The sequence below is a fragment of the Pogonomyrmex barbatus genome, unplaced genomic scaffold, assembly GCF_055798465.1.
Source record: "Pogonomyrmex barbatus isolate J1 unplaced genomic scaffold, ASM5579846v1 scaffold6, whole genome shotgun sequence".
In the NCBI taxonomy this organism is placed as follows: domain Eukaryota; kingdom Metazoa; phylum Arthropoda; class Insecta; order Hymenoptera; family Formicidae; genus Pogonomyrmex; species Pogonomyrmex barbatus.
In genome coordinates, this window is record NW_028297160.1 from 1,354,191 (window position 1) to 1,375,351 (window position 21,161).

The window sequence follows — 21,161 nt, forward strand, 5'->3', positions numbered from 1 at the left end:
CGTCGAGGATATGATGAGGACAGAATCATTCATCTATTCTTTTTCCTAAATTCAAAATGCGAAGATTATGCTCTACAATCTGAAATTTCCGAACTTCGAGACTGAAGTCGGTTCGCAAGTGATTCTCGCGTGTATGTACTACGTTTCACATAAACGTATCATCAGCAGCATCATTCATTGCGTCTCCGCCTCCCGATCTCCAAACGTCGAACGATAATTTCCGAGTCCGTCTTGGAAGGACTTCATTAACCGCGCGGAACGTTGCTTCGGGGAGAGCTCGAAAACTGGTGTGTACATCATCGCGCCGGCTGATTGGTGCGGGCGCATAAGACCCCGCAGGATCTGGTCTCGCACCGCAGGCGAGTGCGCTCGCGAGGGTGTCGCGGTGTCGTGTATCGGGTGTTTCGGTCTCGGGACCGATGCGTCATCGCTCGGGCGTCGCGATATAAATAATACCATGGCTGATAATTAAGACGGCATTTCGGTTTCGGCACGGGCCGACACCCCCCGCTGCCGCCTCGCGACGCGACGCGATATCAGATTCGCATGCGTGTAGACACACGAGGCCCCGCGTCCGTGCCACGTGAGAACGTGAGATGTATCACCATAGATCCGCGACCACGACGAAATTCCCGCGAAGGGCGGAGGGTGAGTGGCGAGGACCAATGGTATCGGTAAGAGTCCTCGGGCTTTGTATCCGCCTTCTAGTGTCTCGTGGGAAAAGAAAGCAATAGGGAGGATCGGAGGATCAGGAGGGCGGGAGAAAATAAAAAAGACGCGCGGAAGAATCGCGCCATGTGCGAGGGCTCCGCCGCGATAGAAAGTATTGCGTAGATTCATCTGGATAAACCGCGGTGCGATCAATCACTTGGTGATTAACTGCGCTACCTACGGAATCGAACTCGCCCTCGTAATTTATGGCGGTTTTTCTAGATAAGATATAAGAGACGTGTCGAGGTGTGTGACACAGGTGTTCATGTAATACGTTCGTTATTGAAATAACAGGCTCGCTATACCCATAAGCGACTTCTATACGTGTACACATTTCGAACATGTGACGAGATTGTGATGGAAACGAATCAATTTTAATTTGATACACACACGTATACACGTCAGAAACTATTTTCTGCATCGAGAAAATCTTTTCTCTAAAAATGTATTTTTACCATCTTTTAATTTGTTTAATATTACGATGAGTTTCAGATTAAAATTAGTAAAAGTCCACCCTTTATAGAATAATCACATTACTTTCTATTCAATTTCACAAGGTTTTTTCGATCCTTTAATAAAAATTACTGCTTATACTTTGTATTTATTTACTTCTCTTTTTAATTACTTCATAAACTAAACATTCAAAATTAGTATAATTATGTTTGGAATAAAATGTAATATATAAATTGTAATATATAAATATATAAATTATGTCCTCTTACAAAATATAATTATGAAAGAAAAAAAAAAAGGAATTAATTTTTGTGACCAAAAGGAGACAAGGAGACAGAGTTAACTATCGCGCACGATGCTCGGATGAGCGCTATTGTGAATGCGTGGCTCCTATGCCATCGATATAACTTCCCAAGTGTAATTGAGGGAATAAAGTTCGCGAAATTTCGCGAGCTGCGACGTTGGCGTGTGGATCGTAAAGAGGATGAGCATGTCCCGGCGTAACCTGAGGCTGCGAAGGGGCTGCAGTAACGCGACGAGGACACGTCGGGAAATGAAAACGAGGGGCGTCCCGGTGCCGGCGACGTCCTACCAACCCCACGGGGAGCCGGCACGTTACATCTTCATTAAGCAGTATACCTAACCGTCCTGTCGCGCGACTTCTTAGCACTTCGCAGTCCGCGCTAATTCCACATTAACTTCTTCTTTCTACATATCGGTTTCTGCCTTCTCCGTGACGTAGTCACATAAAGATGCTCGAAGAAAATCGCAAATCGCAAATTGTTGTTTTTTTTCTACATTAACTGCGACGACTTTTTTTTAGAATTCTTTTCCTATTGTATAATTTCGTATTTTACTTCGACTGTTATTAATTTTCAATAATTTTTGTTCTTGAGATATTATTCTATTTTTAAGGAAATCAATTTGTGAGATTTCTTTTTAAGCTTAACATATTTAGCTGTTTTAGAATTAACATATAAATCTATGTTATTTTTTTTTAATGTTTTAATCAAAAGATATCAAGAATGCAGGAACTAAGTTACTTTCTTCTATTTTTATATCGATAGTGATATTTATTCTTTTCGCACAAAGAAATATCTATCCTGTTTTCCTTCTTGTTTACGCATAAATCTTTTTAGAGATAGGACCTCCCATGTGCGCGATCGAGCCGAGTGTCACTCAGCCTTTGGTTTTCATTAAATCGGATAACCTTAACAACCTCCTTTCGGCAATGGAGGAACCATTCCTCAGCGCGAGAGCAGCCTCCTTAAGGATTTGATCGCGACCCTTTGTCCGCCGAGTAACGCCCGCGAGTCTCAGGATCGTATCGATGTACCATTGAGTCCTCTCCGGCGGGTGTTGCGGAGGAAATTCCAGATCCCCGAATCACCGTAAGATCGGGACGCATCGTTATGGGTCCGCGCGCTCCTTCGTCCGCCTCTCTCGCTCCCTCGCTCGCGGGCGGTATCGGGCCGGTCCACAAGGAGGACGCGGTCGTAAATATTCGGGCGCCAAATAATGCCGGTTCCGAGCGAGAGCAAGCGACCACGACTGCCGTCCGACCCGTAATGAAGGACATCCTCGTTAATTAGTCAATAAATTATCCTTCGCGCTCACGCCCGTGGTCGGTCCTCCCGTTCACTCGCCACCGCGCCACCCGTCTCCTCTCATCTCCGGACCGTCGCCTCGAGAGGGCTGCATACTTTACGACACCTATCTCATGCGACAGCGCGATACATTTCTCACAATCAGTGGTCCTCGAAAGACGGAAAACGCATCGTCTCGCAAGACGATCTACGAGGTGGTCCGGCCGAGCGTCGTTCGGATCGCCGTCGTTTCTCGAAAGGCTCGCCGACGTCTCGCGGGAATGCGTTCTCCCTGATAGCGAGATTACGGTCAATCACGACGAAAATACATCCTCGAGCTCACGCGAACCTGTTTCGAGACGAAAAATAGTTGAGAGATAATCAGAGAGAGAGAGAGAGAGAGAGAGAGAGAGAGAGAGAGAGAGAGAGAGAGAGAGAGAGAGAGAGAGAGAGAGAGAGAGAGAGAGAGAGTCGGGCATTATAAAAAACAGTCCATGTCGCGAAAATTAAATACAAAATGCAAAAACTGACCTGTTCACAGATATATTATTGAATCTTTGCAGTAGCGACAACGGAATTGGCTCGTTTTCCGCGCACGACGGGAATCAATAAGACCAATAATATGCCAGATTGTGCAATTATCATTGAATTCTCTTGCTGATGATTGTAAACGCGCGTTCGTATTCTGGTAAAAGCATGCGTGTGTTACGGCAGCGAAATCCTTCCGTAGTGTCTCTAGCGTGGCATAATGTCATGTGCCGGCATAAAGATCCGATCCTATATGTGTCCGAGTTACATACCGTGCCACGTGACCGTACATCACTTTAACTACTTCCTGGCTCGGTACAATTCTGCCAGCTCACGCGGCCGCGAAGGATGGTGCTCATCTTTTCCGAGAAATCTCGATGAATTACACGATGTGTCGATGATAGTTTAAAATTCGAGTATATTGATGCATCTTGAATTATTTTGAGAATTATTAATGGTTAAGAATAGATATTCTTTTTTACGATATCACGCATACAACATTTACGTTTAGAAGAGAATTTATCTTTAAAAATTTACATTTAAAAGAGAAAATTTACTTTTAAGAATTTTTATGTGGAAAATAATATTGTCTTTTTTTTCTTTTTTTACATATAATCAGAAAACAAGATTTTTTAATAAGAAAAATATATGTAATCGGAAGGAAGATTAAAAAAATCGTACAAATATGTGATTTGGTATATTTATTTATTCAGTATATGTGTCTAAATCAGACTGGTTTGATAAAATTATATAAATTAAGTAAATGTCTTTTTCTCACTTTTTTTGATCAGTTTAATGCAAAAATGTTATTTGTATAATTGTTCGCATCGTTTGGTGTCGGAAAGTTTTCAGCGTGAGCTTCCAACAAGTGAGCGCGAAGTTCCTTGGCGAAATTTGTGCAAAACGGATCTTCTTTTTTCTTCTTGCAAAATTGGCATTCGTAAATCGTCTTACCAGGATGTAGATTCGTCATTAGTATATGCTTTCGGAGATTTTCCTGCGAACAGAAGGATTATTCATAATCTAAGCGGAAACAATTGATTAGATTAGCATCTCATAAGAGAGGCTGCTGACAATCGATTAAAATCCCGGTGTTTTTAACGACCGCGTAATTAATAGCCAATCAATAATCGATATTTCCATATTCTAACGGCTTTTATTAGACGAGTCAAGCACGTTTTACGAGCACACTGTTCGATGGTTTTACGCAGCCCTCCAATTCCCATTGAGTTTCTCTGAACGGTCTAGTGGCCGTTCGGGCATCGCTATTAAAATTTCATTCGAGCTCGAAGATTACGCACGCGCGCGCGTGCGCATACATACAAAGAAATCTTTCAGTGCGATCGAGCAGTGATCGAGCCTGACGCCGAGTTGAATCTCGAATCGAGTTCGCATTTGTTGGATATACCTGGATATATCTTGGTAGTGTACGACCGGGGAATCGGTTCGCCGCAACAAACCGAACGCACGCGCTCATTGGCTACGCCGTTGGCGCATTTAAAAGCGCTTTTACCCTCTCCGGGCTAAGTAGCCGGCCATAGTCGTAAACATCTTTCTACCAGGCGGGCTTATACGAGCCGCTGATGGCAACGCGGCAACATCAAATTTAATTTCTCATAAGTAAATCTTTCCGCGGGCACTGCTCCGTGACGGGCGCGCAGATTAAGCCTCGTTCACACCGCCATGGGCGGTCGCGCGAAACGGAAAGAGCGGGCATACGCTGTCACGCAAATCTGGCATGATGCCGGTTTCGTTAGGACGATCGATTCGGATTGCCACAAGTTTAATTTCCTCCCCCCGTATCGAACAACCGCGTGCTACTGTAGGCAGTCCGAGACGGAAGGATGTACGGCGCATTTACGACCGCCGTGAGTGGATGGTGACTTTACGAGCCTAATAATTTTTGGGTACCTGCAGAAGCAGCAAGAGAAGATGTTAAAGGAAGATGTTAAAGGGAGCAAAAGGATATTAGAAGAAATGTATTCTGTTTTTTAATATATTACTTGGCAATATTTGATATTGGAATATTTCAAGTTTTAACATTTTTACGACTATATGTCATATATGTATGTATTATATTAAGACTAGAATTTATCAAAAATTACGCGGTAAATAATTTTTGCCGCGTAATTTACTGTTACTAAAAAATAAATTATATAACTATAATTCTATAACTATAATTCTGTAACTATAATTCTATAACTATAATTCTGTATTTATTTTAAATTTTATGCTGGTATTTGATAAATCTGTAAAGTCATATACTAATCTGGAAGTCATATATTGTGCATATTTCAACTTTTTCTCGCACATTTTTTAAATTACTGTTAATATTAATTTTCTCTCGCAGGAAAGAGAAAAAAGTGATTAATAAAGCGATTAAAACATAAACGAATATGTGACTGATACAAAAATCATTCAGAATGGGCAAATCAATTGTATTCTCAATTATATGAATAAATTATAAATTTATAAGAAGAGAATATGAGAAGGAGAAAAATAAGGGATCTGATCTCATCTCAAATTAATCCTTTATCGAAGATCAAGATTTAATTTGTTCACTTTTTTTTTTCTTCTTTCGCTAAACATTTTATGAATAAATAAAAAGTAATCGCGTATTATGCGGTGTAATAACGTTGATATATGATTCTTTGTTAACTCAAGTCACAAGATTGCGAAATGTTATACTCAATGAAAGGTACAAAGGAACAAAATTTGTAGATAGCGGCATTCACAAGACATCGATGAGCGATGCAAAACATTGAATTGTAAAAACAGTATGATCATTTTATACAAATCTAACAGATAATTAAATAAATTTAAAGAAATGAAATTAAATAAATGTTAAAGAATGTTTATAATAGAAATAACTAGAATAATTAGAATAACTAGAGTAGAAATAAGGCATTAATTGATGAAATCAAATTATTCTCATCATATCTACAGCATAATAATAATAATGATACATATAAAACAGCTGAAACTGTTTTCTATGTAGCATTATTAATTCACAAATAATAAAATCATCAGGAAATACGATACGTTACTTCATCCTAATATTCGTTTACCACGGATTGTAGTTTATCATGATAAAAGAAGCGACTTTTCGACAACTCTCAGAAAGATGAGGGAAACAGAACTTAAGTTCCGGATTCAGCGTTAACCGATGTCGGCTCGAGAAGAGTTTACCACCCTCAACGAAAGTTTTCCAAGTGCCAGCGGTAGCGAGCCGATGAGCGAGATCCAGGGGGATGACTTCGACACGAAGGCGAAAGTGTCGGTCGACAAAAAGAGGCCTGTAACCATCCGAAGTAAATCATAGCGCGAAAGGAAGCGGGAAGGAAGAGAAAGGAGAGCGGCGCGTGTAATCTCGTCGATGCAGGGCGAGCTTTGTGCTCCTCTTGAAAAGAATCTCCTCATCAAATCGTTCCGCAATGTGCTGTTTCGCACGTTTCTTTCTTATAAAAAAATATTGTGTAAACAGCTATCGTCAAGTACGATACGAGCTCAGGAAATCTTCTTAACGGATTACATTTTTCCATCGCTAATCATATGTCATTAGCAATTTATTAATAATTTGAAATAGATCAGAAGATGCCGATTTCACAAATGTGTGAAAATTAATGTGTTTTTATATAAACGTATACACATAAACGCGCACGCATCTCTTAAAGGGAGCTTGCTAAACTCGCTTGTATCACTGACAGAGTGCAGTATTTTTCGTAAAAATTTTTCTTACAGTTTTTATAAATTTATAAATCTTTTTCTATAATTAAAATTTATGTATTAATACAGTTTTATTGCGTGGATTTTGTATCAATAATGAGAACAAGTTTTTTAAGTTAGATCTTTTTTACTATTAGCTACTTTATTATAGTGTTCAGAGCTGTCAACTTGCTCTGCACAATACGAATTTTTGGTCAATCTCGAGCTAGACATTATTAAAAAATTTAGACATGGCCAGCGAGATTGATAGCGCGCAAACTCGGCAAAACTCGATACAACAAGAAAAACAATAATCCAGTTCAAGTCGGCGAAAAGGGCCGTCTGCTCGCCGAGCGATTGAATATGATTTTTACCTGCAGATCCAACCAATCATGTTCTATTATGTTCAATCGTTTGGCGAGCCACTTTGTCAGTTTACCCGATAATACGAGACACGATAGCGAAAATGCAGAGAGCCAATAATATCCGATACAAAATTAACAGACATTTCTATCAATTTTATTAATGTATCATCCGAACGATTCTAGGCTGCATCAGGAGCTGCGCATAATTGACAACATTTTTTTTCCTCTAACGCATAACGAATTAATTAACACTCATTAATAATAAGCTCAGGAAAGATTAACATTATATTAAATATATTTTACTCGAAATATTCGAAAAATTAATAAAAGATCAGGGATTATAGGAGAAGGAGAATCAGCGTAATCAAAGAACAAGGAGATATTCAGATTATTCGTCCCATGGACACCAACACATTTAGATATTTTATAAAATAAAGTTCTGTTCACCGAATTGACTCCGCATTAATTGTCTTGATTGCTTAATACTTTAATCATACACGCTAAAATAAAACAAATGTTGTAGCTACAAAACTGGCTCGCTAAAGATAGAGCTCGCTAACCAATAGATTATATGAAGAATATTGAGTTTTTAAAATTAGGTTAACATTAGACATTTGATACGATGCAAAAAGTTTATAATACGAAAATTTGTGTATCTATGAATGTATATATATTACATGTAGATGTGAACGCTTGTCCATCGAAATTCGCTCGTCTCTCCAGCATCCCCCTTCTTTTAATATCTAATAAACTCATAAAATGTGCATATATCATACATTCAAGTAGGAATTATTTTTGATTCTTCAGTTTCCATTTTGAGGTACATCGTATCGACATAGAACACGGATTATTGTTCACTGCCTTTATATGCCTTTATCGTTGTCGAGAATGACGACAAGGAACAGCCGATAGACGCGAATGCGAATGAGAGCCACTGGAATGAGTTTATGTCGCTATATCAAAGAGACACGGAGAGCTCGTATGCGAGTCGCATCCCGACTCAAGCTTCAAAGGGCATTAGCATACCGGCCGCGCGGTATGACTGGGCGTGCGTGTGGGCATCCAGTGGGCACAATTAACTCGTTATCTTATCGCGCCTCGGCGGCGGCAGAGGCGGCGGCGCGGCCCAAACGTTAAGGTTGTACAATCTGCTTAATTTACGCTACGGAGTCCGGCACCGGCGGAACAAAAATTGGACCGCGTCGGGATCACGAGTCGCGAGTCAACCGCCGCGAGAGAACCACGCCACCGCGGTTCGAATATGAAGGCGAGCCAAGAAGCTTTGAACCCCAATGACGACCGTGTCGCGCGAGAATGCGTGTGCGTATGCGCGCGGTAGGTCTTTCGAAGGCAAACGCGCACGCATAACATACGAGCAAAGTGCACGGATGCTACTGGTTTTAGCCATACAAAGTAAGAATGTCTCGCGACCTTCGTCGCTAGAATGACGCCGCTGAAAAATCTAATCTCGAATTATGAGACAGTATGTGAGATAAAGTCCCTATCTCGCGGTCTGCGCGGCAGCGTAAAGTCACCTGAGTTTGATTATGTTCGTAATATAAAAAAATAATTATATTTAGCAGATAACAACTTACCAAAGTATTGCTGGCATAGGAACAATGTCGACACTTGTACGGTTTGGCGCCTGTATGCAGTCGCACGTGTCTCCGCAAGTTGGAGCAGAGTTTCGTCTTGAAATTGCAGCCATTGTAAGTGCAGGAATAGATTTGGATTTTCTCGGTACTCGCGGAATCCTCGTGTCGTATCCTATGCCTATGAAGAATTAATACAATCGCTTTAAAACGGAGCAATGTCAGCGGTAATCGACAATCGTAAAATCTCCGACGCTAACTCGTGCGATTTTCATGGAGGCCATCGTTGCGTGTTTCTTCCGTTAATTAGATACCCTCGGTGTTGAACCACTGACGCACGTAATTAAAGCGTAATGATAGGGATTTACGTATCCGATATACACGATTATTATGCCATTAAATGAAAATTCCCATTGGAATTGAACGGACGCGAAATTTATTGAAACCAATCGAAGCGTTTTATGAAAGTCTGATTAACGCCCGTGAGTTAATACCGGTCAACGCGGCTATTAACGCCAGATAAACTTTCCATGCTGAGGTAAAGTCGATACCGAGTACCTAATCTCGGAGATATTTCTGTTGAAGCATCATACCGGTCTCGCACATAAAGTACCCGTTACCGCGATAGCCGCAGAGAGGAATAGGTATGAGTTTGTCATCAGTAGGGAAACCAGCTAAAAGGGAGAAGCAATACCTTTTAGAATATTTCCAGTAGCAAAAGTATTAACAACATCGTACAGGTCAGTCAATTTATAGCATCAGATCATACCTGTCAGACTTTAAAATAACAGTTGCAATCAACAATTCATTAAGCCCCAACAAGTGATCTATTTACATATGCGAAGCGATATCGAGTTTTTTATCACTCTTTTAGCACGAAATGATAAAAGAGAGTGACGGAAAGTTAGTTGAAATTCGTGCACAATGCATTAGGATTCAATTTTCTAGGACAGCGGATCACGATCAACGAAGGTGAAATAATTTAAACATACTAAAAATAATCGGGGTCGTATTAGTTAATTTATTTATTAAGACTTTGACGTTTCGCGAGCCTCTCATGTTCCCCCATCCCTTTAACATCTGTGGACCAAAAATATCTTTATATAATCAGCGCGCGACAGAGAGGCGCACACACCGAAGTATATATTTTTTGAAAGGGGCACAGAGATCGCATCAGAGGTGTGTCTTCCTCATCGTTTCCCCCTCCTCTCCTCCTTCTTTCCACTGTGCTTCGCGAAGTTCATCGTCGCAGTCACGGCCCGGTGATTATGAACGATATGCGATATGCGTGCACGATATTACGAGGGAGCCGTTGGTCGCGACTACGTGTATATCAGGTTCGAGATGCGTGACACGTTTAATTAAAATCCCGTGTGATTTACTCCGCCGAGCTCAGGCGGCAGGGGGAGAAACGGAATGAGAAAGGGAGAAAAGAGAGAGGGGAGGTGAGAGAGAGAGAGAGAGAGAGAGAGGGAAAGAGAGAAAGCGAGGAATAAACGAGAGGGGCCGATATGAGAGGACGTACGCGAAAGAGGAGCGTCGATGGAGGAGAGTCCGAGCGACACACTCTGCGGCTGCGTTGAGTTCGACTCACGTAGTAAGTACTCAATTCGCGATGAAATATCGCGGCGACCATCGGCCATGCGCGGACGATCATAACGGGTTGCCCGCACTTAACCGGCTGCCGCACGCAACTTCCGCTTTCATGGTCCTCTATCTCGATCTTTCTCTCGCCGTTGCCGTCCGATCCCCCTCTCGTTCGTTTCTCTCGGCCTCTCCTCCCAACCCGCGATATTCGTACTTCTTTACTTCTCAAGAACTGTCTCGTGGAGCGGGGAAAAAGCGTGGCGTCAAACGAAGAGAAATTTATTAGGGATGCTTCCTGCGTCACAATGGTCTTAATAAGGCTTAATTTAAATACAATTTTTTTCTATCTTTTTTTTTTCTTGATTTCAAGCACATTCGTTGCTAAGAGAGGATCGATTGCGCGATTGTTGCATGATCAAGTTGAAAAAAAGATTTTTTGATCGTTAAAGTAAAACTTGTCCGGATTCTAACGAATATGAGAAAGTGATTATTATTATTTAACTTTCAATTGGCGAATTGATTTACGGGACTCTTTTATTTTATAGTGAATAAATTACTCATGCGATAATCATGTGATCACTATATTAACATTTTATATTTTCGATAAAAGGATATCAGAATAACTTAAAAACTGAAGAGTGAATCGATTATATACTTGTCATATTATCGATCATGCGCTGTCGTCTGCATCGAATTGAATTTTAACTTTTGAGATTAGATGAGCAATTGGAGATAAATATAAAGAACGCTAAAATTATAACACATTCATATTTGTTTCAGTTATTCCGTTTAATTATTCTGTATTTTACTTCTTTAAAAATTGCTGCATATACGTAGCATGTCAGGCACAGTGAAGCTGAATAGGATCAAAATACTTGGTGTCTGAATGAATCATTGAGCCGCGAATTAATTCAGATACAGATCCCGTCGTGAGAGTACGGATCTTAAAATAACCAGAGAATAAATCTAGAAGGTTGAGATAAAAGGCAGTACGAAAATTGCCGCGTATCGAGGCCATGCGCCGCGCGCACCGAGATGCAATCGGATTTTCGATAAATTACTCTTCAAATTATATCCTCCCCATTGTCTCTATCAATAATCCGCGAAGATTGATTCTTTCTACTGTCCGTGTCCTCGCAATTATGTATGCGAGGCGGCGCGCAAACGCGAGTACTTGCGTCCTCACAATTAATTCTCCGCTTCCTCGAAGGCATCGATCATACATACGCGAGCCGTGAGCCGCGCGATTAATGGCACAGGAATGCGTCGTTCCCGACGGAGACCTCAATTAAAATTAATGTCAATAATATCGGCAGTCCGAGAAGTCGTGCCACAGCGAGACGGAGCCGTGTGGATCGCACGCGAACTGAATTGTTAAAAAGACCTCGCATCTCACTACCCGCGTCATCTAACTCTGCGTTTCGGCTAAGATTATTAACGACTTCAAGTATATCGAGATTTCGTAATGTTTCAATAAAAAAATAGATATTACTACACCGTTAATATTACGCAGTGATGGGATTGTTCGTATGGGTGCATTTAACATTTCTACTACAAAATTGATATTTGGAAAGAATGAGTTTGTTAAAACATATAACATTTGGTTAGACGTAGATCTAAATAATATGGTAATAGATCAAAATAATTTGGTGGATTAAAATTTGTGCAAAATGCTTAAATACGATGCTATTATACTGCAAAAGTTTTTGATAGCAATCAATTTGTACGCGCATATAAATATTTTGATCGATAAAATTATTTTCAAATCTGTATTCCTGTAACAAATTTTTAGATTCTTCATAAAATTGCTCATTTCGTGTAAATTTATAAGATTTAAAATTTTCAGATTTGACCATTAATAATTTATGAAACGCGTTTTTCGCGCTATCTAAATCTGTACTTATATATATATATATATATATATTAGTTAGGTATAAGAATATAATGTAATCTATCTGTTACAATTTACATATATTAAACTGCAGTGAAAGCAATGAATGGTAATTCCAATAAATTATAATTACCTGCGCAATTGTGTTTTTGTTTTAGCGGCATAAGAGCAATCGGGACAGGAATACTGTTTCTCGATGTCGTCGTGGACTAATCTTCGATGAGTCTTCAGCTCAGATGCGGTACGAAGAATCGTGGGACAACCCGGAAGGCCGCACTTGTACTTCTTACCAGCGTGTCGCAGCATGTGCTGTCGAAGAGCATGTCTGTAATACATACATAACATATATTACTGCAGAAGTCACATATGAAACATATTTCTCGGATATAGTTTTCACCATTTACTAATGAATGTCATACACCACGAGTGAAAAACACAAAGAAAGAATAAAAAAACAGGTTGTTAAATATTCATTTTTTATAATTGAACTTCCTGAATAAGCGAATTAGCGAATCTTATGAGTAAAATGTCAAGAAACATAATTGAAAGTTCAATATCTTATATATCTCTATTACCTATCATTCAAAAAAATGTTTCGCTGATCCAACTAGAATTTTATTTAATGTTACAGTTAAAATGTATCACTGTTTTTTGTATCTGCTAGAAAATTATGTCGTACGTAGAATTTATAGCAGCAACATTCTAACAATATATAAAGGAAAATTTAGGTTCATATCCAACCAAATCAAACATTTTTATAAAAAGTAACTGGCTATTATCTGACTGAATATCACAGAAAGACTTTCTTGCTAGATTTAAAAAATCATTTCGACAAATTTTGTCTCTGTCATATTAATTAAATAGAAAACATATGCGATATCGCATTGCTTGCTAGTCATTTATCCATTTTAGTTAATTTTTCGTATTTAGATAACTTTCACTATAACTGCAAGATTATTTTTTTCAGTGTATTATGCCTTCTGCCATAATACGCTTTAAATAATATCAACAATTTTACTAATGCATTTTCCAAGTTCCAGAAACGTATCATTAGAGATCCGCGCGACTTTTGGAGCATCTATCGATTAGGATAACATGTTGCGAATAATGATTTCGTAATAGCGAAAGATCGCCCCTTCGCTTTCGTTATATCCAACTCGTAGTAAGACAGTACAACAGTCGCGAATGTATTTGGTACCCGTGTGATTATCGGCCGGTTCGCACGACGTACGATCCGATCACAGCTGTTGCATCTTATATCAGCCTCCGGCGCGGCCGAGCGAGAAGAAGCGGCGGGGAGAAGCAGAGAGCACGGCGCGCATCGCACTTTAAATAGTTTCTGTCAGGAGGTGACGATCTACACGGTTAGTGAACTTGCTGTGTTGCGCTAAGTGAGTCAACAAGACGTATTGAGGCCGGATCTCTAGATTTCTGCGCCGCGTTTCGTCCCGCGTACCTCGTCCGCCGCGCGTGGAATTCCCCATCCTTTAAGCGTAAGTGAGATACGAGTGCAATACGGCTGCTTTATAATTAGATGGAAGCGAACATTTCGCTCTCCGCGTCGTTCGAGGGCAATTTGAATTAGCGGAAGCCGAGCCGTGCGTGCTCGTAAAGGTGATAAACACGTGGCGGCACTTTTAATTAACGGCCGCCTCGCCATCGCGACGATAAATGTACGTCAATCTGCTTGACCACTTGATGCACTTTAAATCTAACGCGTGTCGTTAATGCAAATTATCGACGTGTTCTATCTATCGTACAAATAAACTTAGAGAAAATTAATTTATCACTTTTTTTTCTTTTTGAAAAAGAAGATTTCATACTTTCCGACATAAGCAAAATAATATTTGTGTGTCAATATAAAGGCATTAAAAATTTGTTGTTAACATAGCGTGATTCATACATGATAAAAACATGATAAAAAATCTTTTTGAAATGTCTACTTGACTAGATACAGATCATCTGAAAATAATTTCGTTAGGCTATCTAAATTATTATATAAGACATTTAAAAATGATAATACTACACAATACTACATAAATAATACCACATAAATTTTTATTTCAGCAATCCATTTAACTATCCTATATAATTATTATATCAATATTAAATATTTAATCTGAATTGTTAAATATTTTAAATATTTTAAATATTTTAATATTTTTTTTTAATATGTTAAAATTGTTCTTATTATATAGCGATTTAAAAATGTATTTTGAAAGACTGCATTATGACATTATACGTTTTCCGTGAAAACCCGAGTAAGGAAAGATACTGATTGACCAGTCATGCCTGTCATAAAAACTTAATTCGAACACGTTCATCGATGTTATCGAAATCAGCAGCAAAAATTCCGAATGTGGCGCGCAACATCTTTCATATACGTACTTCGTATATGAAAGAACAATTTTATTGTAAGATTTAAAAATTTGGCCAGATACAGATCTGAAAATTCATTTTATTAGACCATTAAGATGTTACGTAAGATATTTAAATATGAAAATATTGAAACATTTTTATATTGCAATAACTAATTTGAATATCTTATATAATTATTTTGATGATCTATCAAAATTATTTTTCAGCAAAACTATTCTTTCCTCTCTTTATTCTCCGCCCGTTGGTGGATCTCAGAAACGAACGCAACTGAAAAAAAAACGCAGTAGCAGGATGAAAGACATAGATTTTTCAAGATGATAATTGAACGATATCGAGAAGAATGCAAGAAGAAGCTACGAGGGAACGAAAAAAAAGAGAGAATGGAAAAGAAAGAAAGATCGGCGAGAAGAAGAGAAGACGAAGCTGCTGAAGAATCTGGGCCGTCCTAGAGGGAGTCGGCCTATCCAATTGGCTACACAAATGTAACGTCGAGTTTTACAATGTCAGGGATATACACGCCCCCGCACGAGGCTGCGAACGTGTCCGCAGGCTTACACCTGCGAGCGAGATAGTCTGTCTTGGAGTCGGGAATGCCTGTGCCCCTCTGCGAGAACCAACCACTGCATGTGCTTATACATTTCACTTGCGTGCAGATCAGGGGGCGACAGCTCCTGAATAAAGATACGGATCACAAAAGCATGTGATCTTACTTCGTCATCAGATTTCGAATTTCTCCAGCGAAGGTATGGCAAAAATGCATCTTGTAGTTTCCAATGTTGGCCAGGTAACGATCGGAAGACGATCGAACTGAGCCCAAATTATTAAAAAACAAATTAAAGAGGGTATTACTCGGTAGATTAGATCTTAGAAGTCTAATCTTTTTATTACTGAATTTATATAAATTCAAAATATAAATAAATAAATAAATATATAATATATATTATTTATATAAATAATATATAATAAATTCAAAACAATCACTTTATATCGCAAATCATGCACCGTTATTTTTAAACTTGAAAACGCGGCAGCTTAAAGTTAAAGTCTTTAATAAATCGGCGAAAAAAAAATTTATAAAAATTTATAAAAATTATCAAATTTATAAAAATCGATTATGTTTTACCCTCTTCCCTTCTTCTTTGGAAAATCTTTTATTGCGAAAAATATCACTTCTGCCAGGATTATTAAACCTCTAAGATTTAATCAATCGAGTAATGCCCTCTCTGATTTGTTTTTTGAAACTTGTTACTCGGCTTGTTACATTATTTATCAAATTATTAAAATTATTAGACCGAGGTAATGGGATTTTGACACAAAAATAATAAAGACGCGAAACGCATTTATCATAATGTATGATTAAACAATTTTAGCTTTTTGTTTTGTTATGTCATATTTTCAAATCCATTTTATAAAAAAAGATAAACAAAGACATGATAAAGAACGGAAATTATTTTATGGTATCACCAGTGATTTCAATGCTATTCAATACAACGATAAAAATCAAGTAATAGATTGATATAACGATTGACCATGTATATGTAATGTATACGTAAGTGAACAAATTTACGGTAAAGATACGTGGGTGAATAAAATCTCACATTTCGTTATCCATATGAAGATTCCTTAAAATATGCTCTGCGGAAACGTTAAACCCTTTCCAACGTTAAGCTGTTTGGCAACATAATGTTTGGAAGTTTATGTCCGATGGATTAAGCGTTTTCGGCTTCTTTGACTGTAAAGATATTTTGATCCTCGATTGCACTCTTCATCATGTACGACGCCAGCCCTTTTTTATTTTTTGCGGCAACTGTATTTATTATTTCAATATTTCAATATTTCAATTGTAAAATCTAAAGAAAGCAGAATCTCCAGTGTTAACAATTCATTAAGCCCAAACGTAAGACCATTGCGCGTGAAGGTAATTTTTAAACGTTCTGATTAAAAAGTGTAAAGTAGCAAATAGGAAATCACGGTAATTTCTCTTAGACATATCAGATGCATGCCTAACTAAATGCAAGCTTAAAATTGAATTTAATTGCAAATTCAAAAACTGCCAATTAGTATATTCGTTTGTATAGCACCTGTATAATCAAGTGAGAATGTTGATGTACGCTTCATGCAGTGCTCATAAAGAAGATACATAATTTAGTTAGCCATGGAAGCAGTTGTTCCTTGTTCACAGCGCATCATGTGCGCCACGAAAATAATAAAATCCTCGTTACAATAAAATCAAAGAGATTAAAGAGTTTCCTACGTAGTATGAATCGCGGTAAATCGGTTCAAGGCTCGCTTCATGAACGTCGTAATTGCGGTGAATTATGACAGCTGTGCATATCCGAAGACAAGACTTTTCCGCCGGATTGAAGTCGGTGATAAAAATCTAAAAGTGACAGCAACGCGGTAATATTTTCATATTTTCTCACATCGTGGCATCTTGAGAGATACTCCTCTCGCAATAACGTGAATTCTCGCATAGAGAAACGTGAAATATACGAAGTTCTACTTACGAACATAACGCATAAAACAAAACTTATTCTCGGCTTATCGATACGCTTATACATAGATTTTGTTGTTTGTAACCAATGATGTAAAAAAGATCTTTTATTCTCAATTAAAATTTAGCTAAAACATTTCTATTTGGCAAATAGATATATTATAATTGCACGTATATTTTTATGATATAAAGCGTGATTTTAAAAATTCATATAGCGGTACACTTATTCGATAATAATTTTTCATATTACTATTCATAAGTCTGTGGAATACTTGTGCGAAAATTTCACAATTGCAATTGAATTTCATTGGCCGTAAATGAGTGCGTGACGTCGACCCCCGTGAAAATTCAGATTGAAAAATGTACCGCAACTACCCATCAACGTAGATCGATCTCGCCCGATACTCTCGACATTTGAATTATGAGAAATCATTGAGAAATCCGCGCGCGCGAAACCGGGGGAGTGCGACCCAGCTGGAATTCTGATAGAACAATATTAATATCGGTGCCGGACGAGAGAGAGTGGAAATGAAGAAGAGGATTAAGAGTAAAAGGAAGAAAAGGGAGAGCGAGAGAGGGAGAGGAGGAACGTCTAACTCTGCGTTTTTCGGTGGAATGTCGCAGGCGTGACAAGAGGTCGTTAAGAGGAGCTCTCCGGTCGCTCGATTGGGCAAGCGGATGCGGTCACCGGCGGATGATTTAGCGCGACGTTCGCCGTCATCTCGTGAAATACGTACCGAACCGATGCCGGCGGCGATCTAGGATAGACCGCCATCTAAAAGTCTAATTCGTGTCGCCGCATGATCGCCGTTATATCCACGTCGTCGTAAGCGACGGCGATGACGCGCGGGAAACGTTTCCCGCTCGGGAGGAACTCGAAGAAACTCGTCTTGCGGCAGGCGGCCGCGATTTCCGGACGGCCTCGCAAACTGCCGCCTCCTCCTTCAGGGTCACGCGATCCCTTCGGAGGATCGAGCGCATGGTGCTGCGGCCGTTAACGGCCTGACGACTTTATAGCGCTCCGCGCGAGTTTTTAACGCTTTTTATTCCGCCCAGATCCCGCGGTTGTAAAAGCGACGACGAGCTTCAGGTTTCACTTTACTTCACGCGCCCGTTAATCGGCATTTGTGGCCGCGCTTGTACAAGCTCGTCCTCGTTGTCCTTTTCTGACGCACGGACTAATAACATCAACGGATTTACGAGATGAACCCACCGTCAAATATCTGGATAGACAATATCACGTCAGATGACTCAATTTCTTTCAAATAAAAATATTATTTTTATCAGATATATTTTCGGTATCGAATAAACTTTAAGTTTTTTTTTTTAAATAGAAGGAACTTTACTTAGACGCCAATTGACTTCATTCTTGGATTATATTATTCATTAAACATATTACGTATACGTTTTAGCTCTAGAATTAGCACTAGCGGTTAACGTTAATTAACAATATAATTAAATTCTTCGGCCAGGTTGGCATATTTATCTCATTTGTTCAAGATCCGATTTTCCTCAACATCGAAACATCGCGCGTCATTCGTGAGGAATCCGACAAGCCGACGAGCTTCTCTTCCTAATTACACAAGTCGTGTAACCGGTTTATCATCTCATATCAGAAATTAGCTCGAACAAATCTAATATATATATATATATATATACGTTCGTTGCAACCGAGGGCACGTAAGTAACTATGATGTTCCATACAAAAAACCTGAATAACATTTACGGTTTCGAATAAACGGCAATAATTTTACAATCTTCGCTTCGTCTACGTCGGTAATTCAGCTTTATGATCGCGGAACCTCATAAGGCGATTAAGATCTTCGCTCGTCGGCATTCGCACAGTATACAAGGTCTACGCAGGAACGAAAGATGATTTTTCGGAGCCTGAAGTTAACTAATTTTTGAAAATATTACTTATATTCACGTGCTTAAAAATTTTTTTATAAAATTGTTAAAATTGTTAAAAGAAAAGATAAGATTACTATCTTTAATACGCAATGCGCAATTCATTTCAAAAACTCATAAATGTTTCTGAAAATTGTTCTTGACTTTGAAACTTTATCAGTTTACATAAACAACAATAAAATATAATTTTACAATTTATTTCAATCATCGAAAGCGATAAACGTTTCGATATTTGTTGAGGGAAAATCAATAATAATAATGATAATAATAATAATAATAATAATAATAATAATAATAATAATAATAATAGTAATAATAATAATAATCGATAATAATAAAGAAAATTCAATTATTATTTAGAATAATACATCTATGATTTATAAAATTCAATGCTTTAATATTTTAATATTGTATTCCAAATAATTTAATAAACAAATTCTTTTGACAATATCTGCATTGCAATATTGTTTATTTTTTATTACAAATATAAATATAATCTACGTTGAATTAAAATATAAAAATATAAAATAAAAATATAAAAATACTATTATAATTTTATAATTATTTTCATATTATACAAAAATATAACATAAAAAAGAAAAATATTTATTAATTTACAAATAAACTCATAGATAAATCCCAATCCGCTATCATCTCTGTAGCCTACAGCCACTTCCTCTTTCATTTCTAAAACTGAATGCGACTGCGTCATGCAAATCGCAAATAAATGTGGATTTCATACTCAAAATGACGATATTAGAATCATACTTGATTTTCCTTCGGACAATTATGACCAATATACGAGACCGCGCGAATGTTGCACCGCACCAGTTGGCAAATCGCCGATCTGGAAACGTGTAATTAAACAGGAAAGCGTTGATCACCGTGCGAGAGTATTTAACGGTTGCATCTCTGAGTCAGCATCCTCGAGCGATCGGGAGAGGGAGAGCATAAAAATTGCAACATTCCTTTATTCAGTTCAACGACGAACTATGTATTGCTACTCGCATCTCTAGTATACGGCTAATAAATATAAATCTTCTTGATAGAAAGGCCGATCGGTGCGGAACAAGAGAAGGTAAGAAAAGTGAGAGGGAATGAGAGAGGAGAGAGAGAGAGAGAGAGAGAGAGAGAGAGAGAGAGAGAGAAAGGGTAAAAACAAAGAACATAAACGAAGAGAAGAAGAAACGCCGCGGTAATGCCGAAGCGAAAATTCGTATAATTAAAATCAAGTAGCTAAGTATAGCAACCTCGCTAGATTGGCTCGCCTTCGGTCGGGACTGTAGTAAACGCGAGCATATACCGCGCGAGGAAAGATAGAGTCAGGCGGGATATAGTGACGTATAAGTTAATATAGCTCTACTCGATCGCTCTGGGATGGGAATGGCAGAGAGCCGCGGCTCTCCGAAGCGATCATGTACTACGCGCGCGGAGGAGGGAAGCGGATGGGAGCGAGCAAGCACGGGCATTAATTAAAAAGGTTGCGCATTAAAATGATTTGTTTTAATTGGCTGAACGCGCTGAGGTATTTATGGCCTCGCGGTCCTTCGCTCGGTCTGTCGGTCTGCGGCCTCTACACAACGACCGAGTCGAGACTTCTTCTTCTTCTTCTCCTTCGGCCCCCTTTTTCCTCGCCCGCCCCCTTGCGGCTCTTCCTACCTTTCTGCCTCTCTCGCGTCTTCCCGGCCCGCTAAGTCCGCGCCCTAGTCCCCTCCGCCCCTGACCTCTTCGATTATCTCGAAATCGGACGATCGTTCATCCGGACCGACGCGAGAGCTAAAAGGTGATTCTCTTCTTGGCGCGCGGAGAACCGAGGGCGATTCATAAATATCCAGCCACGACAAGTGGATCTTTATTACCGCGAATGATTTATGCATGACTTCGCTGTATTGTTCAACTTCGACTCGTGTGTCACTGACGTATCTTCGCGCTTAGAACGCCGTCGTATGTTTTTTCTCCTGC

General features: G+C 38.9%; 1 protein-coding gene and 1 long non-coding RNA gene across 2 annotated transcripts in view; one reads left to right on the forward strand and one right to left on the reverse strand.

The window, feature by feature from the left end:
• Positions 1-3,966: 3,966 nt before the first annotated feature.
• The window catches only part of LOC105423712 (uncharacterized), a 50,495-nt gene continuing 33,300 nt past the window's right edge, over positions 3,967-21,161 (reverse strand). Inside the window, exons 8-10 of the mRNA XM_089082710.1 lie at positions 12,552-12,743; positions 8,944-9,121; positions 3,967-4,275 (exon numbers count right to left, since the gene is read on the reverse strand). Coding sequence (XP_088938836.1) covers positions 4,066-4,275; positions 8,944-9,121; positions 12,552-12,743 — 580 coding nt within the window. The 3' untranslated portion in view covers positions 3,967-4,065. The remainder of the gene's footprint in view (positions 4,276-8,943; positions 9,122-12,551; positions 12,744-21,161) is intronic.
• On the forward strand, positions 8,540-12,704 carry LOC148935076 (uncharacterized). The gene is made up of 3 exons (XR_016140732.1): positions 8,540-8,761; positions 8,929-9,057; positions 12,577-12,704. It is a non-coding gene; the product is annotated as an uncharacterized LOC148935076 (long non-coding RNA).